General features: G+C 55.2%; 2 protein-coding genes and 1 long non-coding RNA gene across 5 annotated transcripts; 2 read left to right on the top strand and 1 right to left on the bottom strand.

Moving 5' to 3' along the window:
• Nucleotides 1–6,406: 6,406 nt before the first annotated feature.
• Nucleotides 6,407–18,008, top strand: MZF1 (myeloid zinc finger 1). 3 transcript variants are annotated; one of them, XM_054463206.2, is made up of 6 exons: nt 6,407–6,901; nt 8,528–8,963; nt 9,430–9,613; nt 10,370–10,440; nt 10,559–10,679; nt 16,436–18,008. In XM_054463206.2, exons 2-6 carry the CDS (start codon nt 8,568–8,570, stop codon nt 17,866–17,868), a joined length of 2,205 nt encoding a protein of 734 aa, XP_054319181.1. In that variant the 5' UTR covers nt 6,407–6,901; nt 8,528–8,567; the 3' UTR covers nt 17,869–18,008. The 3 variants fall into 3 exon arrangements, with proteins under 3 accessions (XP_054319181.1, XP_054319182.1, XP_054319184.1); XM_054463207.2 differs by lacking the exon at nt 6,407–6,901 and adding an exon at nt 7,245–7,408; XM_054463209.1 differs by lacking the exon at nt 6,407–6,901 and having other exon boundaries at nt 8,568–8,963; nt 16,680–16,780.
• On the bottom strand, nt 8,473–13,857 carry LOC129019823 (uncharacterized). Its single transcript, XR_008495728.2, has 3 exons — nt 10,961–13,857; nt 9,500–9,573; nt 8,473–9,105 (listed from the first exon to the last, which is right to left on the bottom strand). It is a non-coding gene; the product is annotated as an uncharacterized LOC129019823 (long non-coding RNA).
• A 3,712-nt stretch (nt 18,009–21,720) lies between the features above and the next one.
• UBE2M (ubiquitin conjugating enzyme E2 M) lies at nt 21,721–24,423 on the top strand. The gene is made up of 6 exons (XM_054463213.2): nt 21,721–21,856; nt 22,980–23,074; nt 23,202–23,240; nt 23,342–23,445; nt 23,753–23,816; nt 23,902–24,423. Exons 1-6 carry the CDS (start codon nt 21,748–21,750, stop codon nt 24,040–24,042), a joined length of 552 nt encoding a protein of 183 aa, XP_054319188.1. The 5' UTR covers nt 21,721–21,747; the 3' UTR covers nt 24,043–24,423.
• The last annotated feature ends 322 nt before the right edge of the window (nt 24,424–24,745 follow it).

Genomic DNA, 24,745 nt, shown 5'->3' with positions numbered 1-24,745 from the left:
CTTAAGGAGCAGGCAAATGCCAGCTATTGTTCAGGAGACACCCTGCCTCAAATGCTGGTGGACATGCTTAGAAAATAGAGCCCATAGCTGGGCACAGTGGCTTATGTCTGTAATCCTAGCACTTTGGGAGGCCAAGGCGGGCAGATCACCTGAGTTCAGGAGTTCAAGACCAGCCTGACCAACACGGAGAAACCCTGTCTCTACTAAAAATACAAAATTAGCCAGGTGTGATGGTGCATGCCTGTAATCCTAGCTATTTGGGAGGCTGAGGTAGGAGAATCGCTTGAACCCAGGAGGTGGAGGTTGCAGTGAGGCGAGACTGCACCATTGCATTCCAGCCTGAGCAACAAGAGCAAAACTCCATCAAAGAAAGAAAGAGAGAGAGAGAGAGAGAGGAAGGAAGGAAGGAAGGAAGGAAGGAAGATAGAGCCCAGCACTACAGAAAAAAAAAAAAAAACACCACCACACAGTGACTATAGACATGTGCATCCAAGATGTCTCCCCTGCCCCTCATATTCATGTGTAGGGAAAAAACCAGTCCTGCAAAAGCAAGGCTTTCAATCCCCTTAGCAGTAGCTGAAGCCAGTTTGCAGCTTTTCCAATATGTGTAGAATCAGCTTCATGAAGGCTCTGTGGAGACCCCAGCATCAGCCTGCAGCAACACCTCCCCAAGGATCTGGATCCCAGTGCCCCCACCACCATGTTCCCCTCCTTTGAGCTTCTCTCAAAGACTAAACCCAACCTCTTCCCTTTGTTCACAAAGCTCTAGGAATGGATGTTGTTCCCTGCAGTTCCTACCAACATGACATCTTAGGGTTCTTTTTGTACGTTTTTACTCCTTCGATATCTCGGTAACATTTTTTACCTTAACTTCCCTCTGTTAAAACAAGTGGTGTGTTAGCAGTTCCTCAAAAGGTCAAATAGTGTTATCATATGACCCAGCAATTTCACTTCTAGGTATACAGCCAAGAGAAATGAAAACAAACATCCACCCAAAAACATGTACATGAACATCCATAGCAGCATTATTCATAATAGCCAAAATGTAAAATCAAGCCAAATGCTGATCAAAGAATACATGAATAAACAAAATGGGTCATATGCATACAACGGAATATTATTTGCTCATAAAAATGAAGTTCTGACATGTTAAACATGGGTGAACCTCGAAAACATTATGCTCTGAGAGAAGCCAGACATAAAAGGCCACATACAGTATGATTCCATTTAATGAAATGCCCAGAATAAGCAAATCCATAGAGACACAAAGCAGATTAGTGATTGCCAGGAGCTTAGAGGAGGGGGCTGATGGGTGACTACTAATGAGCATGAGGTTTCTTTTGGTTGTGATTAAATTCTGGTATTAAATGGTAGTGATGGCTGTACAACCTTGTGAATATACTAAAAATCCCTGAATTGTGTACTTTTTTGGTATGTCAACTATAACTTGGTAAAGGTGTGCTTTTAAAAAAAAGTGATATAGTTTCTACCTCCTGACAGAGAATCAAGTAGGCAGAAGACACTGCACAGTCATGCATGAGTAATCGAGTGAACAGAGGAACAAATGCCAGGATGAATGGTGGCTGTAACCAACCTTCTCTCATATCTTGTAGTTGTCACCCCCTCCCAAGCACAAATGCATACACATATGTGTGGAACCCAAGCTCACAGTGAAGACATTAGACACTGGAAACTACGAAGCTGCTCCCTGCCAGGCCAGTCTCTGTGCTCACCTCCTCTTCCCCCCACCTCCTTCAGGGAAAGGATACCTAAATTGTGACTGATGGTCTCATGGTCCATTTCTCCAACAAGACTAGGCTCCATGAATGCAAGCGTCTTTCCCTGCTGGACCAATAGGGCCTGGCATATGGCAGGCACTTAGCGACCTTGCGGGGAAAGAAAGACGGATGGGAAAGGAAGCCTGGTCTACCCCGAGAGAGAGGAAGTCACATCAACCTCAAGCTCATGCCTTTGGGGGGCTCAGAGGCTGCAGAAGTCTCCAAATACATCACAGCTTCTAGGTCCTCCTCCCCAAGACTGGGATATTGAGGGCCTAGGCAGACGGAGGGTGACACTCAGGGCCCAGGGTCATGAGCTGTGATCCCTCATAGATTCCCCTACCCCTCTGGCCAACCCCTGGACCCCTGTAGCTCACCCGTCTTCAACATCTGGGTGAAGTCCTCCGCCAGCGCCATAGCCTCCTCACTGCTCTCAGGGCACTGGGGCTCCACCCAGACCCAGATGGCAGGTGGCAGGACACCCAGGTACATCCTGCAGGGCCGTCCCTAATTGGTACCACCACCGTGGAGTACCCAAGGATAGAAGGGGATGATGGTTCTCCATACCAGATCAAGAATGATTCAGTGAACCTAAGTCAGATCCTGACCTCTGTTGGAGCCCTCCCAGGCCTTCAAGTAAAAGCCACAGTCCTCACTGCCTCCCTTGTAAGACTCAAAGCCTCCTCCTCTACTCTGCTCACTCCTGACCACATCTTCCAGACAGAGCAAAGGGGCTTTTTTTGTTTTGTTTGTTTGTTGAGACGGAGTCTCACTCTGCCGCCCAGGCTGGAATGCAATGGCAGTCTTGGCTCACTGCAACCTCTGCCTCCTAAATTCAAGCAATTCTCCTGCCTCAGCTTCCCAAGTGCTGGGACTACAGGTGTGTGCCACCATGCCCAGCTGATTTTTGTATTTTCAGTAGAGACAGGGTTTTACCATGTTGGCCAAGCTGGTCTCAAACTCCTGACCTCAAGTGATCCACCCACCTCGGCCTCCCAAAGTGTTGGGATTACAGGCATGAGCCACTGTGCCAGCTACAAAGGGGCTTTTGTTCCTGTGGTTCCTTTGGCCCAGAGCAGGCGCTCTTCCCTGTTATCTGCATGGCTTTTTCCCCTCACCTTCTGCAATTCTTTTCAGACACAACCTTATGAGAGAGGGCCATCCCCCACCGTTATTTATTTATTTATTATGAGTCTGTCTCACCTTGTCTCTTTTACACTTTGAACCATGTGAATGTAACACCTGGTTAAAACAGTAAAAATTTTTTTTTTTTAACTGGGCTTGTGAAAAACAGGAACAGGCCAGGCACAGTGGCTCACGCCTGTAATCCCAGCACTTTGGGAGGCTGAGGCAGGCAGATCACGAGGTCAGGAGGCCAGATCCTGCCATTGCACTCCAGCCTGGGTGACAAGAGCAAGACTCCGTCTCAAAAAAAAATAATAAATAATAATAATAATAATAATTAGCCAGGCATGGTGGTGTGTGCCTGTAATCCCAGCTACTCGGTGGGGCTGAGGCACGAGAATTGGTTGAACCCGGGAGGCAGAGGTTGCAGTGAACCGAGATCACGCCACTGCACTCCAGCCCGGGTGACAGAGCAAGACTCCCGTCTCAAAAAAAAAAAAAAAAAAAAGATAGAAGAAAGGAAGGAAAGGAAAGGAAGGAAGGAAAAAAGACAGGAACGAAGGAAGGAAAGGAAGGGAAGGAAAGGAAGGAAGGGAAGAAGGGAGGGAAGAAGAAAGGGAGGGAGGGAGGAAGGAAGGGAGGGAGGGAGGAAGGAAGGGAGGGAGGGAGGAAGGAAGGGAGGGAGGGAGGGAGGAAGGAAGGGAGGGAGGGAGGGAGGGAGGGAGGAAGGAAGGAAGGAAAAAAGACAGGAACAAATGCTGCCTGACCGTTCTTTGTGCAATGACTACACCTATGATGAGTACCTCCACGGACCATGCACCGGCCTTGAAACAAGGAGGCACAGCCTACGGGGCCCTCAGCTAGGGAGACAGGGAAAGGTGGGTGGACATGGGAAAGGCTCAAGCTCAAGCTTTGAACTCAGGGAAAGCCCCGAAATCTGAACCACTCTTGGGCCCATCCTTCTCTCTCCCACATTCATACCTTCGCCTGCTCTCCCATAATTGCAAATTAATTCATCCACACATTCACACATTCTCTCCCTCCCACTCTCAACAGGCAGCCCCAAGCCCAGGGGCCTCACGAAGTCTGGGTGGATGACCAAGCTCCTCCCTCGAGACTACATTTCCAAGACAGAGGAGGGAAGGGGAACGAACAGCGGACACGCGCTGTGAGGCCGAGGAGGCCCGCAAGGGACCTCAGGGCCGGGCGAACACGCCTCCACGAAGATCTGGGCCAAAGAACTCCTCGACTCAGGAGGGACCCAGGAGGGACCCAGACTCAGATCAGCACCTGCGCAGTATGGTCTGAGGCGGGTACCGTCCCATCTAGCGGGTCTACATTTCCCAGAGAGCCGTAGGGCCGCCGAAGGTTCCGATTGGCCCACTCGGGTGCGTGCCAGCTGTGGACACAGTGGCCTCATATCCCAGTTCCCGGACCGAACCAAGAGGAGGGGCTGCAGCTCCTGCCCCCGAAGCCGGGGCCCCAGCGCGGCCGATCAACCTCATCTTCGGGTCGCAGTGCGAGCCGTCTGCTTTAGCTGGGCCGGAGGGGCTTCGGCCCTTCCCCATCGCCCCGCCTCACAGTGCAGTTTTCCGGAGGACGCCGAGCCCAGGGTCCATCTTGGCCGCGAAGGGGGAAGGCTGCCTGGCGACGGCCGGGCAGGGAGGAGGCTGCGTCAGGCCTGCCCCTTGCGACGCTCTCCGCTCTGCGCCCGGCGTCCCGGGTACTGCCGGAAAATGTAGTTTGGCAACGAGGCTGCACCGCACAGAGTCCAGGCAGGGGCGCCAGAAGCTGTTTCTGACCAAAGGCTGGCTTTCTCGCCGCCTAATGTCTTTGCCTTACATCACCCTCCCTTCCTCCTTCCTTTCCTGGGTATGTGTCACTATTTTCTTTTTCCCTGTTTGTCCCCTAGCCCGGAGAACAGGTTCCCTTCAGACTGCCAAATATAATTTCAAAACAGTTAAAAACATGACTCTCAGTGAGCATGTGTCAAAGACTTATTTACCGTACTGAGGGAACCAGCAAGATGATTCTAGGAAGATAGGAAAGAAAGAATAAACACTGGCCGGCCGCGGTGGCTCACACCTGTAATTCCAGCAATTTGGGAGGCCGAGGTGGGCGGATCACCCGAGGTCTGGAGTTCAAGACCAGTCTGGCCAACATGGTAAAACCCCATCTCTACTAAAAATACAAAAATCAGCCGGGTGTGGTGGAGCAGCCTGCAGTCCCAGCTACTCGGGAGGCTGAGGCAGGAGAATCGCTTGAACCTGGGAGACGGAGGTTGCAGTGAGCTGAGATTGCACCACTGCACTCCAGCCTGGGCGACAGTGAGACTGCCTAAAAAAAAAAAAAAAAAAGCCCGGCCGGGCGCAGTGGCTCACTCCTGTAATCCCAGCACTTTGGGAGCCCGAGGCGGGCGGATTACGAAGTCAAGAGACCGAGACCATCCTGGTCAACGTGATGCCATCCCGTCTCTACTAAAAATACAAAAATTAGCTCGGTGTGGTGGTGCGCGCCTGTAGTCCCAGCTACTCAGGAGGCTGAGAATCACTTGAACCCGCGAGGTGGAGGTTGCAGTGAGCCGAGATCGTGCCACTGCACTCCAGTCTGACAACAGCGAGACTCCGTCAAAAAAAAAAAAGAAAGAAAAATACTGAAATAAAAGCACAAAGTTGGATACAAAACTGCTTAGTGAGCTACAAAGCGATACACTGGGCAGAAAGCATTTGCAACCTATCAACCTTTACAAGGTAGCATATAACTGGACAGCATCTGGACTCCTAAGTTTTCCTGACAGTTTTATCTCTGATTCTCCCTGTCTCTCATTGTGCTGTCATCTTTCTCTAGGTCTGTGAAAACTGTCAATCCATCTTACTGTATCTCTAATTTCTGTCCCTTTTCTCCCTTCTTGTCTCTGTCCCTCTCCCTTCTTGTCTACCTCTTGAGTCTGGATATCTGCATTTCTTGTCTCTGTGAACCCATTCTGCGTTTCCTTCTTTGTGTCTCTTTCATCTGCATCCCTTTCTGATCTGCCTCTCTCTTGCTAACTGTTCTGACACCTGTTTGCCCGGCCCTGACCCTCTGATCCACTCAGCCCTCTTATAACTTGGACCCGTGTCTCTATGTTTGTTCACTTATTTTCACTGTCTCTCCTCGCGTCGAGTCTCCGGTCCTCCCAGTCTGCGGGTCTGTCTCTCTGTCTCTCTCTCTCTTCCTCCCGCCGGTCCTTCGTCTATCCTTGCCCTTGAGTCTCTGGTCTCTCTGTCTCCGTCTTTCCTCGCTGTTTCTATCGATCGGCATGTCTCTGCCCCAGTACCCTTCCCCACCTCCTCATCCCGCATGCCCCATTGCATTTCCAACGCCCGCCGCGTCTCCGGGTTACCCAGGCGACGTCGGGTCGGGTCCCCAGGTTACCATGGAGACGTTCAGGGCCCGCCCCTCGCCCATGATCACAGAGTAACGTCATCGCGCCGCGCGCGCACGTACACACGAAGGGCCCTGCTGACTACATCTCCCGGAAAGCATCGGGCCAAGCCTTTCTCCATTTTGCGGTCTAGGAAGTAGCAGAGGCCCCTTCCTGTAGGGAGTTGCCATGGAGACGCGGTGGGGCGCCGACGGAGTTCTAATGGCGGCCGTGATTGGTGCAGGATCCTGCTAATCTCAGGAAGGCCCGTAGAGAATTGAGGAAATCGTGGTGGGGGGCATGCGCGATCTGGTAGGCGGTACTGCCGTCTGTTGTCCCCGAGAGGCTTGCGCATGCCGACGCACGGATTCGAGGCGGGGAGCATGGGAAGAAGCGGCCAGGAGTGTGACCTGATCATTGCGACCACCGCTAGGGGACGGGAGGAGAGGGTGTAGAAACAGGGGCGAGGGTGGGGGAAGGGCAAGGAGGCGCTCGAGCTGGTGCGCGGAGCATCCTGGGAGACGTAGTCCAGCGGGCGGGGGAAGTCGAAGACTGCGCGTGCTCAGGAGCGCGGAGCGGCCCGCTGAGCGCAGAGGTGAGGGCGGGGTCCTCTTAACCGGGAGGGCTAGGGTGTGGGCCGGGGCGGTGGCTGCAGACTCAGGGATTCCGGCTCCCCAGTGAGACTGGGAGCGCGGGGAACGAATCCGGGCACTCCTTGCGGGAGCGCCCAGGGTTAGAGCGAGAGGCTTGTCCATCACTACTCGTTGCCACGACGACAGGCTTTGGGAGCCCCGCCCCTAGTTACCTAGGCGTCGTCAGGACCTACCTTGGCACCCTGGAGCGGAAGTTGCCGCCTGGACTTCTGGGAAGTGTATTTCGGGACCCTCCGTAGGTACCTGCCATCTTGGCTATGACCCAAGTTTCTCCCAGGGTTTCAGGTTGACTTGGCACCTTGAAGAGTGGAGGCTTGGCCCCCAGGATGAGGCGGCCCTCGAAATCGATGCCACCCACGGGGGGATGATTCTGCGGTGCCATCCCTTTCATAAACGCAGATTCCTTCATAAAGCTGCACAGCTGCAGAAGGAACAGCGCGAGGAGGGAGGTCAGCCCCACTTGCAAATGGGGAAACAAGTTCTCAAAGGCACAGTGACCTGAAGATGGGCGGAATCAGAATCTCGGGACTTCCTTGCAGGCTCCTGTTCCAGCGGTGTTGGAGCCTTTGCCGTCCCCCCACCCCTTGCGAAGCTCCCCCATCCCCTTCCAACCCCACCTAAATCAGGAAGCTGAGATGGGGCATTGCGTAGTGTGATGTTGGGCTCAGAAGATGGGACTGAGTAGGGAGAGAGGGTGCTGCCTGGGAGCTGAGCCATACAAGTGACTGCACAGGTTGACATGGAGGATTAGGTGGAGTGAGGCTTCCAGGCTGGGAGGGGAATGATGGTGGGGCCCAAATAAGGAGCCACATCTAAGTAGATGAGAGAGTAGAAGGTGAAGTAAGGGCTGGAATTGGGTAGGGGGAGACGCCAGCAGTGATGCTGATGCCCAGGCTATAGGTGTATAGATGCCATCCACCTGGTAAAGAGAGAGCTGTAGCACAGGAATGAGGTGGCGCATGTATAAGAAGGGAAGGATACAGGGGAGAGAAGTGTTTTCTAGTCCTAAAAAAACAGCCTGTGGGCCGGCATGGTGGAACAAACCTGTAAGTCCCAGCACTTTGGGAGGTCAAGCCAAGAGGAACATCTGCTTGAGCCCAGGAGTTCAAGAACAGCCTGGGCAACATAGTAAGATCCCATCCCTATAGAAAAATTAAGAAATTAGCTGGATGTCGTGGCACACATCTGTTGTCTCAGCTACTTGGGAGGCTGATCTCTGGAGCCTAGGAGGTCAAGGCTGCAGTGACGCATGATCTCCCTACTGCACTTCAGCCTGGGCAACAGACTGACAGCATGTCTCAAAGAAAAAAAAAAGGTCTCTGTTTGGAGCAGGGAGACTATCAGAGACTGCACAGGCCCAAGTGGAGAGAAGACCAGGGATACAGGTGGCTAAGGGAGGGCTTCTAGCTGCATAAGTCTGTGTGGTGTGGATGGCCTTTCTTTGCCTGTTTCCTCATCTGCCTTCCACATGGGGTAGGTCTGAGGATCAAACGGTACAGCATAGACTAGGCAGTGAAGCATTCACTGTTTATTCCTGTTGCAACAGCCTCATCCTATTTCTTCACCAGGGGCAGACACTGGCCTCAGATACCTGACCTGGTACCCTCTATGAGGCCAGCGGTGCTGGGCTCCCCAGACCGAGCACCCCCAGAAGATGAGGGGCCTGTCATGGTGAAGCTAGAGGACTCTGAGGAGGAGGGTGAGGCTGCCCTATGGGACCCAGGCCCTGAAGCTGCACGCCTGCGTTTCCGGTGCTTCCGCTATGAGGAGGCCACAGGGCCCCAAGAGGCCCTGGCCCAGCTCCGAGAGCTGTGTCGCCAGTGGCTGCGTCCAGAGGTACGCTCCAAGGAGCAGATGCTGGAGCTGTTGGTGCTGGAGCAGTTCCTGGGCGCACTGCCCCCTGAGATCCAGGCCTGTGTGCAGGGGCAGCGGCCAGGCAGCCCCGAGGAGGCTGCTGCCCTAGTAGATGGGCTGCGCCGGGAGCCAGGCGGACCTCGGAGATGGGTGAGTGAGTGTCCATGAGTGGGGTTCAGGACTGGAGCATCATCCAGCTCGGCCTCACCCTGGGTAGCACCACGCTTTGCCAGACACACGTTATCCCTTGTGGTACAGAAGTGGCCACCTGCAACAGAGACCCTGTGCAAGGCTGCCCAGGGCAGAGGGATTCCAGGGCCAGACTCCCACACCCATTCCTGCATCACCTGCAGTCACGTGGACATAGGAGCTGCAGGCTAGGGGGATATGGGGAAGGTACTGGAAGGCCAGGGTGTCAGAGCAGGGGAGGGACTGCAGGTGGTCCCTTCGTTCTTTGCTTAGGGCCTAGGGGAGGTAGGTCCTTGGAGGACCTAGTCAGTAGGTATTTACGAGGCGGGCCCCTGGGATCCTACAGTGGGATGGGCACCCACAAACCCCAGGTTGCGGCCAGCCTCACTCTCTGGTAGGACCTCTGATGGTGGGGGCACCTCCCCAGGTCACAGTCCAGGTGCAGGGCCAGGAGGTCCTATCAGAGAAGATGGAGCCCTCCAGTTTCCAGCCCCTACCTCAAACTGAGCCTCCAACTCCAGAGCCTGGGCCCAAGACACCTCCTAGGACTATGCAGGAATCACCACTGGGCCTGCAGGTGAAAGAGGAGCCAGAGGTTACAGAGGACTCAGGTGAGGGCATGCAGGGTGGGCGCGCCTAAGGTCTGGTTGGGTGGGCCAGGAAACCTGGCCTGAGCAGTCAGTCTGAAGTCCACTGGGCCAGGTTTGTTATAAATGGAATGGTTTCCCAAGTGCCAGCAGCCCCCACACTCCACCCAGTCAGGTCTCCCCTCCACCGCAGCCAGTGCTGTCACTACCCCTCACACACCAAGCCTGACTGCCACAGCCCTGTACCCACGAACCCCATGGCATGCAGCAGGCTGTTGGGGTTTCCCAGTACGGATGGCATGTGGTGTTCAGTCCCCAAGGAGATGCATTAGGCAATATGTGCTTGTCACTGGGGAACAGACAGCAGGCAGAGGTATAATTAGGAGCTGCTGAGGGAGGACCTCGTAGTGTTAGGGGTATGACCCCTTTCACCTCCCAGGCAGGGCACCTGAACTAGCTGCTCACACCCTGCCATTCCTGTGTGGACCCTTGTACAATACCTCTGACCCCCGCTGACCATCTTGCCCCATGGTTCATATAAGGCTACAGGGGCACAAACCTCAGCCCATCTCATCCCACTGCAGCTCAACCCCCGGCCTTCCAGGGTACTCTGCTTCACCCACCCCGATCTGGGCCCTCAGCCACCCTGCACTGCCCTCCCCAACCCAAGCCCACAACCAGGAATCCCACCTCTCTGCATCCCAGCACCTGGCACCCCACTAAGAAAGGCAGTGGGGTGGAAACTCGCTCAGGCTGCCTGATCCCAGTTTTCCTCTCTAGATTTCCTGGAGTCTGGGCCTCTAGCTGCCACCCAGGAGTCTGTACCCACCCTCCTGCCTGAGGAGGCCCAGGTAAGTCCTGCCCAGGTCCATGTTCTCCTCCTTGACCTGGAAGTTGCTGGGTGGGGTCAGGTAGGTCCCTCCCTGAGCCCAGCCAGGCACAGATGAGCAGTGAACACTGTGATTTCAGAGATGTGGGACCGTGCTGGACCAGGCCTTTCCCCACAGCAAGACTGGGCCTGAGGGTCCCTCATGGAGGGAGCACCCCAGGGCCCTGTGGCATGAGGAAGCTGGGGGCATCTTCTCCCCAGGTAAGTGAGATGGGGTGTGGTGGGACTAGGCCCTCCGCATGGACAGCACCATCTCTGCCGACCCCACTCCTGGCCCTATGCAGGCAGCCCTCTTACTCCAGCATCCCCAAGTTCCCCCATTCCCTAGATCATCCCCTATAAGGTTCAACCTCCTCTAGCACCTTCTGCCCTCAAAAAAAGCCACCCACCACTACCACTGATCCCACAGCCCCTCTACTTTCTAGAAACTCCCCACCCTAGTAAAACCTTTTGCAAGTACGGCGAGTATTCCCCGTACCCACATTCTCTCCCAGTCCTGGTATCTTGGATGGCCTCCTGGGCTTGCATCCTGCTGGTCAGGCATCAGGACAGGTAGGGCTGGGACCTAACAAGGACAGCAGGTTAGTAGACGAGCAGGTGGGCAGGAGGGATCTTGACAAAGGATAGGGATCCTGCCCAATCATCCAGGCATTACGGACCAGAGGCCCCCTGCCATCTACCTCTCAGCCACCACCTTTGTCTGGCATCATCCAGGCTCCCCCTATACCCCATCTTCTGTTCTGTTCCTTCCTGTTCCTGAGACCCAGGGTCTCCTCTTTCTTAGTTCACACCTTTGTTTTGGTGGAGCTTTCTGGGTGTTCTGGTGTGGAAGATAAAATTCTGACATGTCCCATATCTGAAACACATTGTCTAGCCCTCAACATTAGATTGAAGTTTGGCTGGAAGAATTCTTTTTATTAATACAGTCACAGACCTTTTTTTATCACTATTGTTAGTGAGCCTTTTCAGTTTGAAATTCACATCTGTCAGTTCTGGGAAACTGCCTTGAAATGTTTATTTCATTTCCTTCCCTTCTATTGCTCTGCTCCGTTTCTGGGATGCCTGTTACTTGGCTGTTGGCATCTGGGATGGGTCCTTTAATGTTCTTATCTTTTCACTCCAATTTTCCATTCCTTTGTCTTTCTACTCTATTTTCCTGGAAATTTTCTCATTTGTATCTTTCAGACCTTCTGTTAAGATTTTCATTTCTGGTAGCTTTTTTTTTGCGGTGGAGGGGGGGGTCTCACTGTTTCACACAGACTAGAGCACAGTGGTGCCATCATAGCTCCCTGTAACCTCGAACTCCTGGGCTCAAGTGATCCTCTCACCTCAGCCTCCCAAGTATCTGGGACTGCAGGCATGTGTCACTGTACCTGGCTCATGTTTAATTTTTTTATTTTTTTGTAGAAACAGGTTCTCACTATGTTGCCAGGGCTGGTCTTAAATTCCTGGCCTCAAGTGCTCCTCCCACCTCGGCCTCCCAGAGTGCTGGGATTACAGGCATGAGCTACTTCATCTGGTCTCTTGTGGCATGTTTTTAATTTCCAAGAGTGTTTTCATTCTCTGAATGTTCATCTTTTTAGCTGCCTCCTGTTCTTTCATTTACAATGTCTTTCCTTATTTCTCTGAGAACAGCAGTAACTTTTTTAAAAAAAACAGTGTGATTTCTATTCTCTCCTAGTTGTTGGCTTATATGCAAGAGAGAGGCACCACAAATCTGGCTGACAGCTCTGAGCAGGTAGATGTGGGGCTTACTGGCTGGAAGGGGAAATGGGGGAACCCCAATCCCCAAGGAGACCCTTTTCTTAGGGTATATGAGCAAGCAGCTTGAGTATGAGTGGATGCTGCAAACAGATCCATAGGGCAATGTGGCTAGGCCAGTTTGGGGGCACTCTCCACCGTAAGCATGTTTCGTTCCATCGTCTGAATCCTACAAGAAGGTAACTTCAGCCTCCTGCCAGCATCCTTGGGAGAGAAATTGACATCTCAGCATCCAATGGGACTGTTTACCTAATAACCCTGACTTTCTCAGTACGGTTTCTCACCCTTAACATAGCCTTCCGCCAGGATAGGAGAAGAAATCCAGAAGTCAGTCATGGCAGTGCATACTGTTGGCTCAGAATTCTGTGCAGAGCCCACAGCAGCAGCCCTGCCCAGCATCTGCTTCTGAAACAGCCTCTCCAGCCTGGCTGGTGCCCTGCTCATTCATCTGCATGGCCAGAAGTACCAGGTACCTCCAACTCCTGAGTTTTTAGAATCTTCTTAGCCAGGCGCAGTCGCTCATGCCTGTAATCTCAGCACTTTGGGAGGCCAAGGCAGGTGGATTGTTTGAGTCCAAGAGTTCGAGACCATCCTGGGCAACATGGCAAAACCCCGTCTCTACTAAAAAATAATACAAAAAACTAGCTGGTCATGGTGGCGCATACCTGTAGTCCCAGCTACTTGGGAGGCTGAGGTGGGAGAATCACCCAAGCCAGGGAAGTCAAGGCTGCAGTTAGCTGAGATGGTGCCAGTGCACACCAGTCTGGCCAATGGGGGTAAGACCCAGTCTCAAAAAAAAAAAAAGAATCTTGGGAATAAAACTGTGCCTTTTCTTTGCAGCCAGAGAGGCTTATCTATCTATTTATCTATTTATTTATGAAATGGAGTCTTGCTTTATTTATTTAAAGGACAGGGTTTTGCTGTTTTGCCCAGGCTGGTCTTGAACTCCTGACCTCAAGTGATCCTCCTGCTTCAGCTTTCCAAGTAGCTGCGATTACAGGCTCAAGCCACCACACCTGGCTCAGAGAGGTCTTTATGTCTTCATCAGGAGACTATTCTGAATAGCTAATACATTCATATGTTAGGAAATTCAAAAGGCACAAGACAGTATACAATGGAATGCCCCTTCCCTGCCTTGGCCACACAGTCTTACTCTCCAGCAGCCAACATTGCTTGTTTCTTATGTGTCTTTGTAAAAAGATTCTGTACATACAGAAGCAAAGACATTCACAGACACATGTTCATTCCCTTTTTTTTTTTCTTTTGAGATGGAGTCTCGCTCTTGTTGCCCACGCTGGAGTGCAATGGTGCGATCTTGGCTCACTGCAACCTCCGCCTCCTGGTTCAAGCAATTCTGCCTCAGCCTCCCAAGTAGCTGGGATTACAGTCATGCGCCACCACGCCCGGCTAATTTTGTATTTTTTTTAGTAGATACGGGGTTTCCCCATGTTGGTCAGGCTGGTCTAGAACTCCCGACCTCAGACAATCCGCCCACCTTTGCCTGCCAAAGTGCTGGGATCACAGGCGTGAGCCACCGCGCCTGGCCCATTCCGCTTCTTTTTTTTTTTGAGACGGAGTCTGGTTCTGTCGCCCAGGCTGGAGTGCAGTGGTGCGATCTCGGCTCACTGCAAGCTCCGCCTCCTGGGTTCACACCATTCTCCTGCCTCAGCCTCTCAAGTAGCTGGGACTACAGGCGCCCGCCACTACGCCTGGCTAATTTGTTTGTATTTTTAGTAGAGACGAGGTTTCACCATGTTAGCCAGGATGGTCTCCATCTCCTGACCTCGTGATCCGCCCACCTCAGCCTCCCAAAGTGCTGGAATTACAGGCGTGAGCCACTGTGCCCAGCCCCATTCCTCTTTAAAACACACATGGGCCCTGCGCGGTGGCTCATGCCTGTAATCCCAGCACTTTGGGAGGCCGAGGCGGGCGGATCACGAGGTCAGGAGATGGAGACCATCCTGGCTAACACGGCGAAACCCTGTCTCTACTAAAAATACTAAATATTAGCCGGGCGTGGTCGCGGGCGCCTGTAGTCCCGGCTACTCAGGCGGCTGAGGCAGGAGAATGGCGTGAACCCGGGAGGTGGAGCTTGCAGTGAGCCGAGATGGCTCCACTGCACTCCAGCTTGGGCAACAGAGCGAGACTCTGTCTCACACACACACTCACACACACACAACACACACACGGGCTGGGCGTGGTGGCTCACGCCTGTAATTCCAGCACTTTGGGAAGCTGAGGCGGGTGAATCATATGAGGTCAGGAGATTGAGACCAGCCTGGCCAACATGGTGAAACCATGTCTCTACTAAAAATACAAAAAATTGGCCAGGTGCGGTGGCTCACGCCTGTAATCCCAGCACTTTGGGAGGCTGAAGTGGGCAGATCACTTGAGGTCGGGAGTTCGAGACCAGCCTGACCAACATGGAGAAACCCCGTCTCTACTAAAAATACAAAATTAGCCGGGTGTGGTGGCGCATGCCTGCAATCCCAGCTACTCAGGAGACTGAGGCAGAAGAATCGCTTGAACCCAGGAGATGGAGGTTTGCGGTGAGCAGAGATCAGGCCATTGCACTCCAACCTGGGCAACAAGAGCAAAACTACGTCTCAAAAAATATATATATACAAACAATTAGCCAGGCATGGTGGTGCATGCCTATAATCCCAGCTACTCAGGAAGCTGAAGCAGCAGAATCGCTTGAACCCGGGAGGCAGAGGTTGCAGTGAGCAGAGATCACACCACTGCACTCCAGCCTGGGCGACAGAGCGAGACTCGGTCTCAAAAAAACAAACAAAAAAAACCACACATGGATGCTTAATCTCCACCGTGTTCCACATCTGGCATTTTTTGTGCATCTTCCAACTTCAGTACACAGCAGCAAGTGCTCTACATCTTTGGATAGCTACACAGAACCCCACTGTGGCTCACTGTGGACACACCATTGAAAACCTTGTACGTAGGTCATTCAGTACAAGGAGGAACACAACTGTTGAAGTACCTAAAAATGGAATTACTTGAACAAAGTGTGGGACATTTGCTGTTTTGATGGATTTTACCACACTGTCTTCCCATTTATGCTCACCAGCAATACATAGGAACACTTGGGTCCCTGCAGTCAGGGTGTGGAAATGGCACATGAGTTCAGCCCTACGGTGCATTTTTCTTACTAGGAGGAGATGAAGTGTATTTTATGGGATATAAGTATTAGTTACATTTCCTGTCCTGTTCACATCCTTTGCCCATGTGTCTGTGAGGTTATTGATCTTTCTTACTGATTTATTGTAGCTCTTTACTTAGGAGGTTAATTAGCCCTTTGCCTGTGGAGAGTTTTTTGGTTTGCCATTTGTCCTTTTTTAATTTTTTTCATTTTTTGGCCATTTGTCTTTTGACTCTGATGTGGTTTTTGCTGATTTCCTTTGATGTATTCTAATTTATCTGACTTTTCTTTGGCGACTTATGGATTTTCTCTCACCCACTAAAAGCCCTCACTACTCTCTCAGTCTTCTTGATTTAACCTCCTCCAGGCTTCCGCCTTCTCCAGGCCCTGATTCTCAGTTGGAGTTGCTGGTGCCTCCTCCTTCACCCAGCGTCTGATGCTGGAGTGCTCACAGTGTGGCTGGGACCCACTTCTCTCCTCTGTAGACACCCACCCCTGTGTTGATCACTTGCAGGCCCTGGGTTCTGTGTGCCATGTGTATGCCCTAGAGCCCTTGCTCACGTTTCCCCACAGCCTGCATGAAGTCTGTGTTCCTCAGATGCCCCACAGACATCAGAAGCAAGGCACATCCAAACCCCAGACCACCATCCAGGAGTCTGCACCCTCTTTCTCTTGGCTCCACCTCCAGCCTCCGAGACCCACCCACTTCCCTGCATTTGCTGAGACCATCATTTTCCACCTAGACAATGCCCCCACGCTTGCCCTACCGCCCTTCCAAAAACGATTTTTTCCAACTTACATCAGACCTAGAAAGCTTTTTCACATAGCCCAGTCTTCCTCCTTGTGCGGGGTTCTGTCTCATTATCACCTCATCAGGGAAGTCTGTACAGATAGAATCCCCACCCCTGCCTTTGTCGCTTCCGTCTGCTTCTTTGGTCAGTTTCAGGTCCCTGTAGTTCACACTGTGTCCCCAGGGCTGAAGTGGGTCCCGGCACGGTGGGCATTCTGTCATGAATGAATGGTCCCCTTGTGTATGCAGGGTTTGCGCTGCAGCTAGACAGCATCTCCGCAGGTCCAGGTAGTGTAAGCCCTCACCTCCACGTCCCCTGGGACCTCGGCATGGCTGGCCTTTCTGGCCAGATCCAATCACCCTCCCGCGAAGGTGGCTTTGCGCATGCGCTTGTGCTCCCCAGCGATCTGAGGAGTGAACAGGACCCCACGGACGAGGATCCCTGCCGGGCTGTGGGCCCTGCTCTGGTCACCACCCGCTGGCGCTCCCCCAGGGGCCGGAGCCGGGGCCGCCCCAGCACTAGGGGCGGGGTGGTTAGGGGCGGCCGTTGCGATGTATGTGGCAAGGTGTTCAGCCAACGCAGCAACCTGCTGAGGCACCAGAAGATCCACACGGGTGAGCGACCATTCGTGTGCAGCGAGTGCGGCCGCAGCTTCAGCCGCAGCTCGCACCTGCTGCGCCACCAGCTTACGCACACCGAGGAGCGGCCGTTCGTGTGCGGTGACTGCGGCCAGGGCTTCGTGCGCAGCGCGCGCCTGGAAGAGCATCGGAGAGTGCACACGGGCGAACAGCCTTTCCGTTGCGCTGAGTGCGGCCAGAGCTTCCGGCAGCGCTCCAATCTGCTGCAGCACCAGCGCATCCACGGCGATCCCCCGGGCCCTGGCGCTACACCCCCGGCCCCTCCTAGTGCGCCCGAGCCTCCCGGCCCCTTTCCGTGCAGCGAGTGCCGCGAGAGCTTCGCGCGGCGTGCCGTGCTACTGGAGCACCAGGCGGTACACACGGGCGACAAGTCCTTTGGCTGCGTCGAGTGCGGCGAGCGCTTCGGCCGCCGGTCAGTGCTGCTGCAGCACCGGCGTGTGCACAGTGGCGAGCGGCCGTTCGCCTGTGCCGAGTGCGGCCAGAGCTTCCGGCAGCGCTCCAACCTGACGCAGCACCGGCGCATCCACACCGGGGAGCGGCCCTTCGCCTGCGCCGAGTGTGGCAAGGCCTTCCGCCAGCGGCCCACGCTCACGCAGCATCTCCGCGTACACACGGGCGAGAAACCCTTTGCCTGCCCCGAGTGTGGCCAGCGCTTCAGCCAGCGCCTCAAGCTCACGCGTCATCAGAGGACACACACCGGCGAAAAGCCCTACCACTGCGGTGAGTGCGGCCTGGGCTTCACGCAGGTCTCGCGGCTCACCGAGCACCAGCGCATCCACACTGGCGAACGGCCCTTCGCCTGCCCCGAGTGCGGCCAGAGCTTTCGGCAGCACGCCAACCTCACCCAACACCGGCGCATCCACACGGGCGAACGGCCCTACGCATGCCCTGAGTGTGGCAAGGCTTTCCGCCAGCGGCCCACGCTCACGCAGCATCTGCGCACCCACCGACGAGAGAAGCCCTTCGCTTGCCAGGACTGTGGCCGCCGCTTCCACCAGAGCACCAAGCTCATTCAGCACCAGCGCGTCCACAGCGCCGAGTAGCTCCAGCCGGAACGCACTGTGTTCGCCATGGTCAGAATACCTACCTCCCCTGGTTGTTGTGAGGCCGACGATTACATAAGCATAAGGAGGTCTGCCCAGGGCTTGGCTACTGTAGGTGTCCAATAAACAGTAGATGGAAACTGGGTCTCCACCTACTCAGTGCCTCCCTACCTGTGCGTCCTTCACTCCCCACCCTCCAACCCCCACAGTGCTGGGCTGGTGTGCTCCCTCTGCAACCACGTGGTTCCTGTGAGGGTTCACCTCCACAACACCCCTCTTCACCCTGAGAGAGGTGGCTCCTAGCATCACCTACCCCGCTTGTGGGATGGCCGTTATACCAAGCTTCTGGTTTACACTGAGGGACTGGACCAGCAGCAGGTGGGGCAGAACTGCCCTGGGCAGTCCAGCCTCAGCTCTCCCCGGGCAATGGACCTCGGTTTCCCAAACCCAGAGAGGAAGAAATGTTCTCTGTGAGCATCCACCAAGATGTGGATACCATATGTGCGTAGCATGGTGCCATGCCTGATCAATCAGGGTGCAGTCAAGAGACAGAGCACAGCTAACTAGGTGTTAGGTGATTGATGGGAGAGTGAGAAGTTTAAGTCAATCTGTCTTAGAAATGGGAAAGTTCCTGCAGGAAGCAGCTAGACCCTTAGGACTAGAGGCACAAAGGGAAGCACTGCAACTTACAAGCTCCAATCAGTTCCCCACGGAGCTGGAACTCAGGCCCCTGAGAAGGGGGCACTACTGAGCCAGTCCTGGGGTCTCTTAGCTGGCAGGGAAGCTCTGTGGGCCTGAGGGGGTACTGCTCAGCTGGTCTGAAGGTCTCTGTTTTCAGGAAGGTGCCCCATAGGCCTAGGAGACTCTTGAGGAGCGGGCACTGGTGTGGGTGTCTCCAAGGGACCCAATGAGCCTGATTTTGGGAGGTATGTAAAAACTGTTGCTCCTGGAAGGACCTGCTGTTGCCAAGAGGAAGAGGTGCTGCTGCCCTAGTCTCTTCTCCCTTTCCAACCCCTGTTCAGCCTGCCCCTAACAGATCTGCAAGTGAAGAGGGGTGTTTGTAGTCTCTGCCCTGCACAGTGATGCCTAGGTGGGTGGGCCTGGAGCCCAGCCTTGTCTGGTGATGAAATCCCATGGGATTTTCCCTTGACACTGAGACCAGGGCCTCCAAGGGTTGGGAGAACACTCAATCCTCAGGGAGGTTACCAGCCTCCTGAGCCCCAGTCCTCCTTGCTCCAAGTCAGCGTTGATGATTCCCATGATACTAACTCTCCCACCCCAACTCAGCTGTCCAGCTACCCTTACCCTAACAGCACCCTACTCCCTGAAGTGGTCATGAGCGGCCAAGGCTTTCTACCTTTATCTACCTATCAGTAGGAGTACCCACTGAAGAGCTGTACTCATGGAGACATTCAGCATCTCACCCTTAGTACTAGAGGAACAAAGGGAAGCAGTGGGGTCACAGCACTTCTTACAGCTGGGAGCCAAGGATCCAACTTGGATCTGCCAACCCCCAGGTTTGTGGGTGGTACTGTGCCTAAACACCCTGTCACGTCTGTCCCCTGGGCCATGAGCCAAGCCAAACCCCAGGAAAGGACCCAGACAGGCCAGATTCTCCCTAGCCAACCAAGCTCATGCGATCCAGCAGGAGCAAACTGACACCTGGTGATCCAGATTCTGCCTCAGGATGTCTTTGTAAAACTCCTTTACACCTAGGAAACCATTTCCTAGTTTTAAAACTAGAAGATTTTACCTGGAAATTCAGATTTTTCAGGACTTTCCTGTTCTTGTGTTTACAAGCAGCAGGTGATGAGGGTGTAGGACCCTGCAGATGGAACCCCAGCCAGTCTGAGAAGCAAAGGCTGCAGGCCCTGGGCCAGCTTCCCTGCCCTGTGGTGATCATTCCCATCACTAGAGCTGAAGGCTTCTCCCACCCTGGCCCCATGCACATTGGAAGGTTTCAGTCAGGAGTAGATTCAGCAGCAAACCACCGGAAACGCAGCTTAGGTGAAAGTGGACAGATGCTGAGAGCCTAAGTTCAGCATACTGCAGGCTTCAGGGCAGCATCTCCAGGACCCAGTGCCATTGCCTATTTTGCCCTAGCCATCTTCCCCTTCCATCCCATTGTCCAGGTCCTTCACACAGCCCCTCTCGCCCAACCCTCCAGTGGGTGACTTGGGTGCAGGAACACAGGCTGAAAGGCAGTTTTAAAGAAGGGGTCTGTGTGCAGGAGAGTACAGCTTGTGTCTTAAACCCCACTCAAGGTCTCGTTCTGGGCAGGTGTCAGGCTAGCCTTGGCCTGGGCATTTCTAGGAACAGAGACTTGAGGTTTGTGTGTCCAGGCTTCTTCCGGGGTGTAGCCGGACTTTCCCCTGCTGTTTCAAGTCACCCTAATCCCCAAGACTGGGGGCCTGGCCTCAGGGGAAGCAGACAAGCAAGGCTTCGCCAGAAGCCACTCCTGGGGGAGGATCTGCAGAATCAGAGGAGTGGCGCCTGGGCCCCTCCGCAGGCAAGTGCCACCACACCATGCGCTCACGGGGCTGGTAGTTTCCGTGGTGACGGCCGGAAGTCGCTGACCCGCAGAGTTCCGTTTTCTCCCGCCCTCCGAGGCACGCTGAGCTGTGATTGGATGGGAAGCTGACCCCCGCCTCCATCCCCTTTTCCAGATAGTGGGGGAAGCGCAGAGGCTGCAGTGCGTGTCCGCTGGAACTTGGGGCCCACGCCAATAGCGGCCCGACTCCGCCCCCACGTCGCGTGCCCCAAGTTTCCACCCCGACAGGTCTTCCCCTACACCACCGTAACCCTCCACAGTGCTTACCACTCTCTGGCACAATACATGTTTTGTTAGTTTACCTCAATCAGAATCTCCAGGAACGGGGGATCTTTGGGTTTGCGATGGGGCAGTGAGGGTGCTCGACCTCGCACCCTCTGGGTAACGCCACTAGTCTCACTCAGGGTCTTGCCGCGATCACCCTGTCTTGTCTGTGACCTATGCGGTCAAAGGCAGGACGGGCGGGTGGCGGCAGCAGCGGAGGCGACCACCCGCGCGGCGCTCTGCACATATACAACTTAGGATGAAGTGACCGCGAGCAAGGCGGCCCACGTCTGCCCCACTCAAAGATGGCGACTAACCCCGCTTCCTGCCCGGCCCCGCGAAAGTCGCCGGAAGTGACCTGAAGGACCGCCGAAGCGTCATCTCCATGAACGGAAATACCCGAGTCCAGCCGAAGGAGGCCGAACCCCAAACTTCATCGCTGAGCAACGCGGGTTTGCGGCGGCTGCGCAGGCGCACAACGCAGGCCGGGCGGGAAGAGCCAAAGCGGGCAGGCGGCGGAAATATCCGAAGCGGCGGGGCGCCCGAGGCCGTCGCCGACCTCCGCGCTAAAGCTGCTGCTGCCGCGGAAGACGATCCTCCAGTACCCACCCGCCGTCACCGCGGCTGCCGTATCCTCCTCCAACCCCTAGCCGCACCCCCTCGCGAAGGGATCAGCTGAGCAGCCAAACGGCACGGTCCGGGGAGCCCCGAGTCCGCAGCTGCAGCGGGGCCTGAGACCAGAGTTGGCGAGGGAAAGGAAGGAGCGGCCCGGGGCAGTGGGGGCGGGGCCGGGCGGGCCCGAGAACAGCCGAATTTGGCCGAGCGCTGCCGAGCGAGCCCGAGGCGCTGGGCCAGGCCGGAGCCGGACTACGGGAGCCGAGGCGGGCCGCGCGGTGGGCGCGGAGAGGAGCGGAGCGGCGCGGCAGGCCGGGCGGGTGGCGGCAGCAGCGGAGGAGGCCGCAGCTGCGGGTCCGAGGAGCGGAGGCGACGCGGGCGGCGGCGGGGGGCCGGGTGGCCGGGGTCCCGGGCCCCGCGGCGGCGGCAGCGGCGGCGGCGGCGGCAGGATGATCAAGCTGTTCTCGCTGAAGCAGCAGAAGAAGGAGGAGGAGTCGGCGGGCGGCACCAAGGGCAGCAGCAAGAAGGCGTCGGCGGCGCAGCTGCGGATCCAGAAGGGTAGGGGGTCAGGGGATGGGGTTGGAGCCGGAGGTCGGAGGTCAGGGCCTGAGGCAGGGTGATGTGGGAGTCAGGAAGGGGTAATGCGGTTACTGAGGGTCAGAGGTGAAGGGCCCCGAGCGTAGTGGGGGGGTCGGAGGTCAAGTCTTGAGGGTTGGGATCATGCAGTCAGGGGGAGGGGGTCAGAGATAGGGGCCCGGTATGTGGTGGTTTAGGATATTAGGAAGGCCTGGTGTCTGCTACTCGGGACTCGGAATCTCAGAGTCAGGCAGTGGAGTGGAGGAGCTGGGGACTCGAGAGTCTGGGGGTTAGACGGGAACTTGGGTTTGGGGTGACAGGCGGAGAAGAGAGGGATAGTAGAGGCCAGGGGTTGGGGATATGAGTGGAAGAGAACTTAGTGTATTATGGTGGGGTCTCTGGGAATCTTGAGAGTCAAACGGGTGAAGTAGGTTGGAGGACCAGGGACTCATGGGCCTGCCTGAGAGTCACAGCAATTTGGGGTTTGGGGTGACAGGTGGAGGAAGGAAGGTTAATGAGTACCAGGGATTGGAGACAGGGGTGAGAGGAAATTTAGGCTATTGTGCTGTAAACCTCAGAGTCAGAGGGGTGGGGTAGGGTGGCAGGGGTTGGGGACTTGAGAGTGTGGGGGTCAGATGGAAAGCTGGGTCTGAGAGACAGAGAAGAGGAAGGACAGTGAGGACTGAGGGTTGGTGGGGGTGGGCAGGATCTTTGAGTTTGGGTGAACAGGTAGACTGTAGAGTGGAGGTCATGGATGGGGAGCCTGGGGTTTAGGGCAGTCAGAGGATGTTTGGGAGTGGGGGCATTTGGGAGCTGTGGATACAGAAAAGTTGGGGGTTATCCTGGGCCAGGAGTTGGGACACGCATACACAACTGAACATGCATGTTTGGGGTATGCTGTGTATCCACAAGAGCCAAGCTGGGGAGCAGGGAGAGGGCTGGAGGTGTGGAGCACAGCCCAGGAGAGAGGCCTGGGGGTCCAGGAGGAGACCATGGGGGCTCTGCTAACAAACACCTGCCCTAAGTGTCCTGCTGGCTCCCTCTTTCTCTCTCTCTCTCCCTCCCTCCCTCTTTCTGTCCCCCACTCTCTGCTGCCCAAACCCAGACATAAACGAGCTGAACCTGCCCAAGACTTGTGATATCAGCTTCTCAGATCCAGACGACCTCCTCAACTTCAAGCTGGTCATCTGTCCTGATGAGGTGAGGGTGCATATGGCTGAATTCCCAGGAGCAAACCAAGGGTGTCCCCACTGAGAGGAGGGAGACATGTTCTGCCCATCGGGCCCCACAGGATGGAACCCTAAAATTTTCTTCTCCCCCCTCCCAGGGCTTCTACAAGAGTGGGAAGTTTGTGTTCAGTTTTAAGGTGAGTTCCAGGCGGGCAGGGATGGCTCCCTGGTCTGAGGAGGCAGCAGCTGAGGCCCTTCCAGGCACCTACCCATCTCTCCTTTCTTTTCCTGGAGCCAGGTGGGCCAGGGTTACCCGCATGATCCCCCCAAGGTGAAGTGTGAGACAATGGTCTATCACCCCAACATTGACCTCGAGGGCAACGTCTGCCTCAACATCCTCAGGTGAGGGCACTGGCCCTCTACTGCCCTCCCCAGCCCTGCCTGCCAGGCCTCCCTCATGGTCTTGTGGGCACTACATCAGACTCTGTCCCTTCCCACCCCTTTGTTGTCTGTGGTTTCTTGATTTCACAGTCATCTTCCTTATGGCCTGACCTTGGTTTTCTCCCTGGCCTGTCCTGCTCCACACCCTCCCTCCCAGCCTCTCACATGCTCACTCTCCTATGCTCTGGATCTGACCTGCCCAATACCAGAGGGGCCTGTGGCAGTCTCCCACTCACCAAGCCCTCACCCTGATGCTCTCTGTCCACAGAGAGGACTGGAAGCCAGTCCTTACGATAAACTCCATAATTTATGGCCTGCAGTATCTCTTCTTGGTGAGTAGTAATAGGTGGTTGGGTCTGGGGAGATTGGCCTTCTGTCCCTCTGGCCTGTTGACCCACCTACCTGTACTGGCCACAGGAGCCCAACCCCGAGGACCCACTGAACAAGGAGGCCGCAGAGGTCCTGCAGAACAACCGGCGGCTGTTTGAGCAGAACGTGCAGCGCTCCATGCGGGGTGGCTACATCGGCTCCACCTACTTCGAGCGCTGCCTGAAATAGGGTTGGCGCATACCCACCCCCGCCACGGCCACAAGCCCTGGCATCCCCTGCAAATATTTATTGGGGGCCATCGGTAGGGGTTTGGGGGGGAGGCCGGTGGGGGAATCCCCTGCCTTGGCCTTGCATCCCCTTCCTGCCACGTGCCCCTAGTTATTATTTTTTTTTTTTTACCACCATGTGATTAAGGTCGGCGCTGCCTCCCCCGACCCACTCAGCGATGGGAAATGAATTGGCTTGTCTAGCCCCCCTGCTGGGTGCTTGTTCAGCCCCCACTCTGGGCTGTGGAGTGGGTAGGCAAGGGGCCTGGGTAGCTGGGCCCAGGCAACCCACCCCTCCACCTCTGGAGGTCCCACCAGGCTATTAAAGGGGAATGTTACTGCATGGCCTCTGCTTCTTACTTCTATGGGGTGGGAGGGGCAGCTGAGGTCCATTAGGGCCTGCAAAGCTGGGGTGGTGGAAGGTGTGGTCACAGTTGGCATTGGAGCACCCTACAACAGGCTGCCTAGTGCCTGGGGCAGCTCTCAAGTTGGTGGGGATACCAGGCCTGGGCCTGGGGTTGGTTGGGATGAAGCCTACTCTAGGATGAGAAGCGTAGGTAGGATCCAGTGACCTCTGGCTTCCTGGCCAAGAGGCCAGCACAGTGGAAGAAACAAGCCAACTCTAGCTTTGCCCCTTTCTTGTGTGGGTGGGCCCACCGAGGAGG

This window comes from Pongo pygmaeus, chromosome 20, assembly GCF_028885625.2.
Source record: "Pongo pygmaeus isolate AG05252 chromosome 20, NHGRI_mPonPyg2-v2.0_pri, whole genome shotgun sequence".
NCBI classification, from domain to species: domain Eukaryota; kingdom Metazoa; phylum Chordata; class Mammalia; order Primates; family Hominidae; genus Pongo; species Pongo pygmaeus.
The sequence above is the reverse complement of the archived record's forward strand: the minus strand, read 5'-3'. Positions and strand labels throughout refer to the sequence as shown.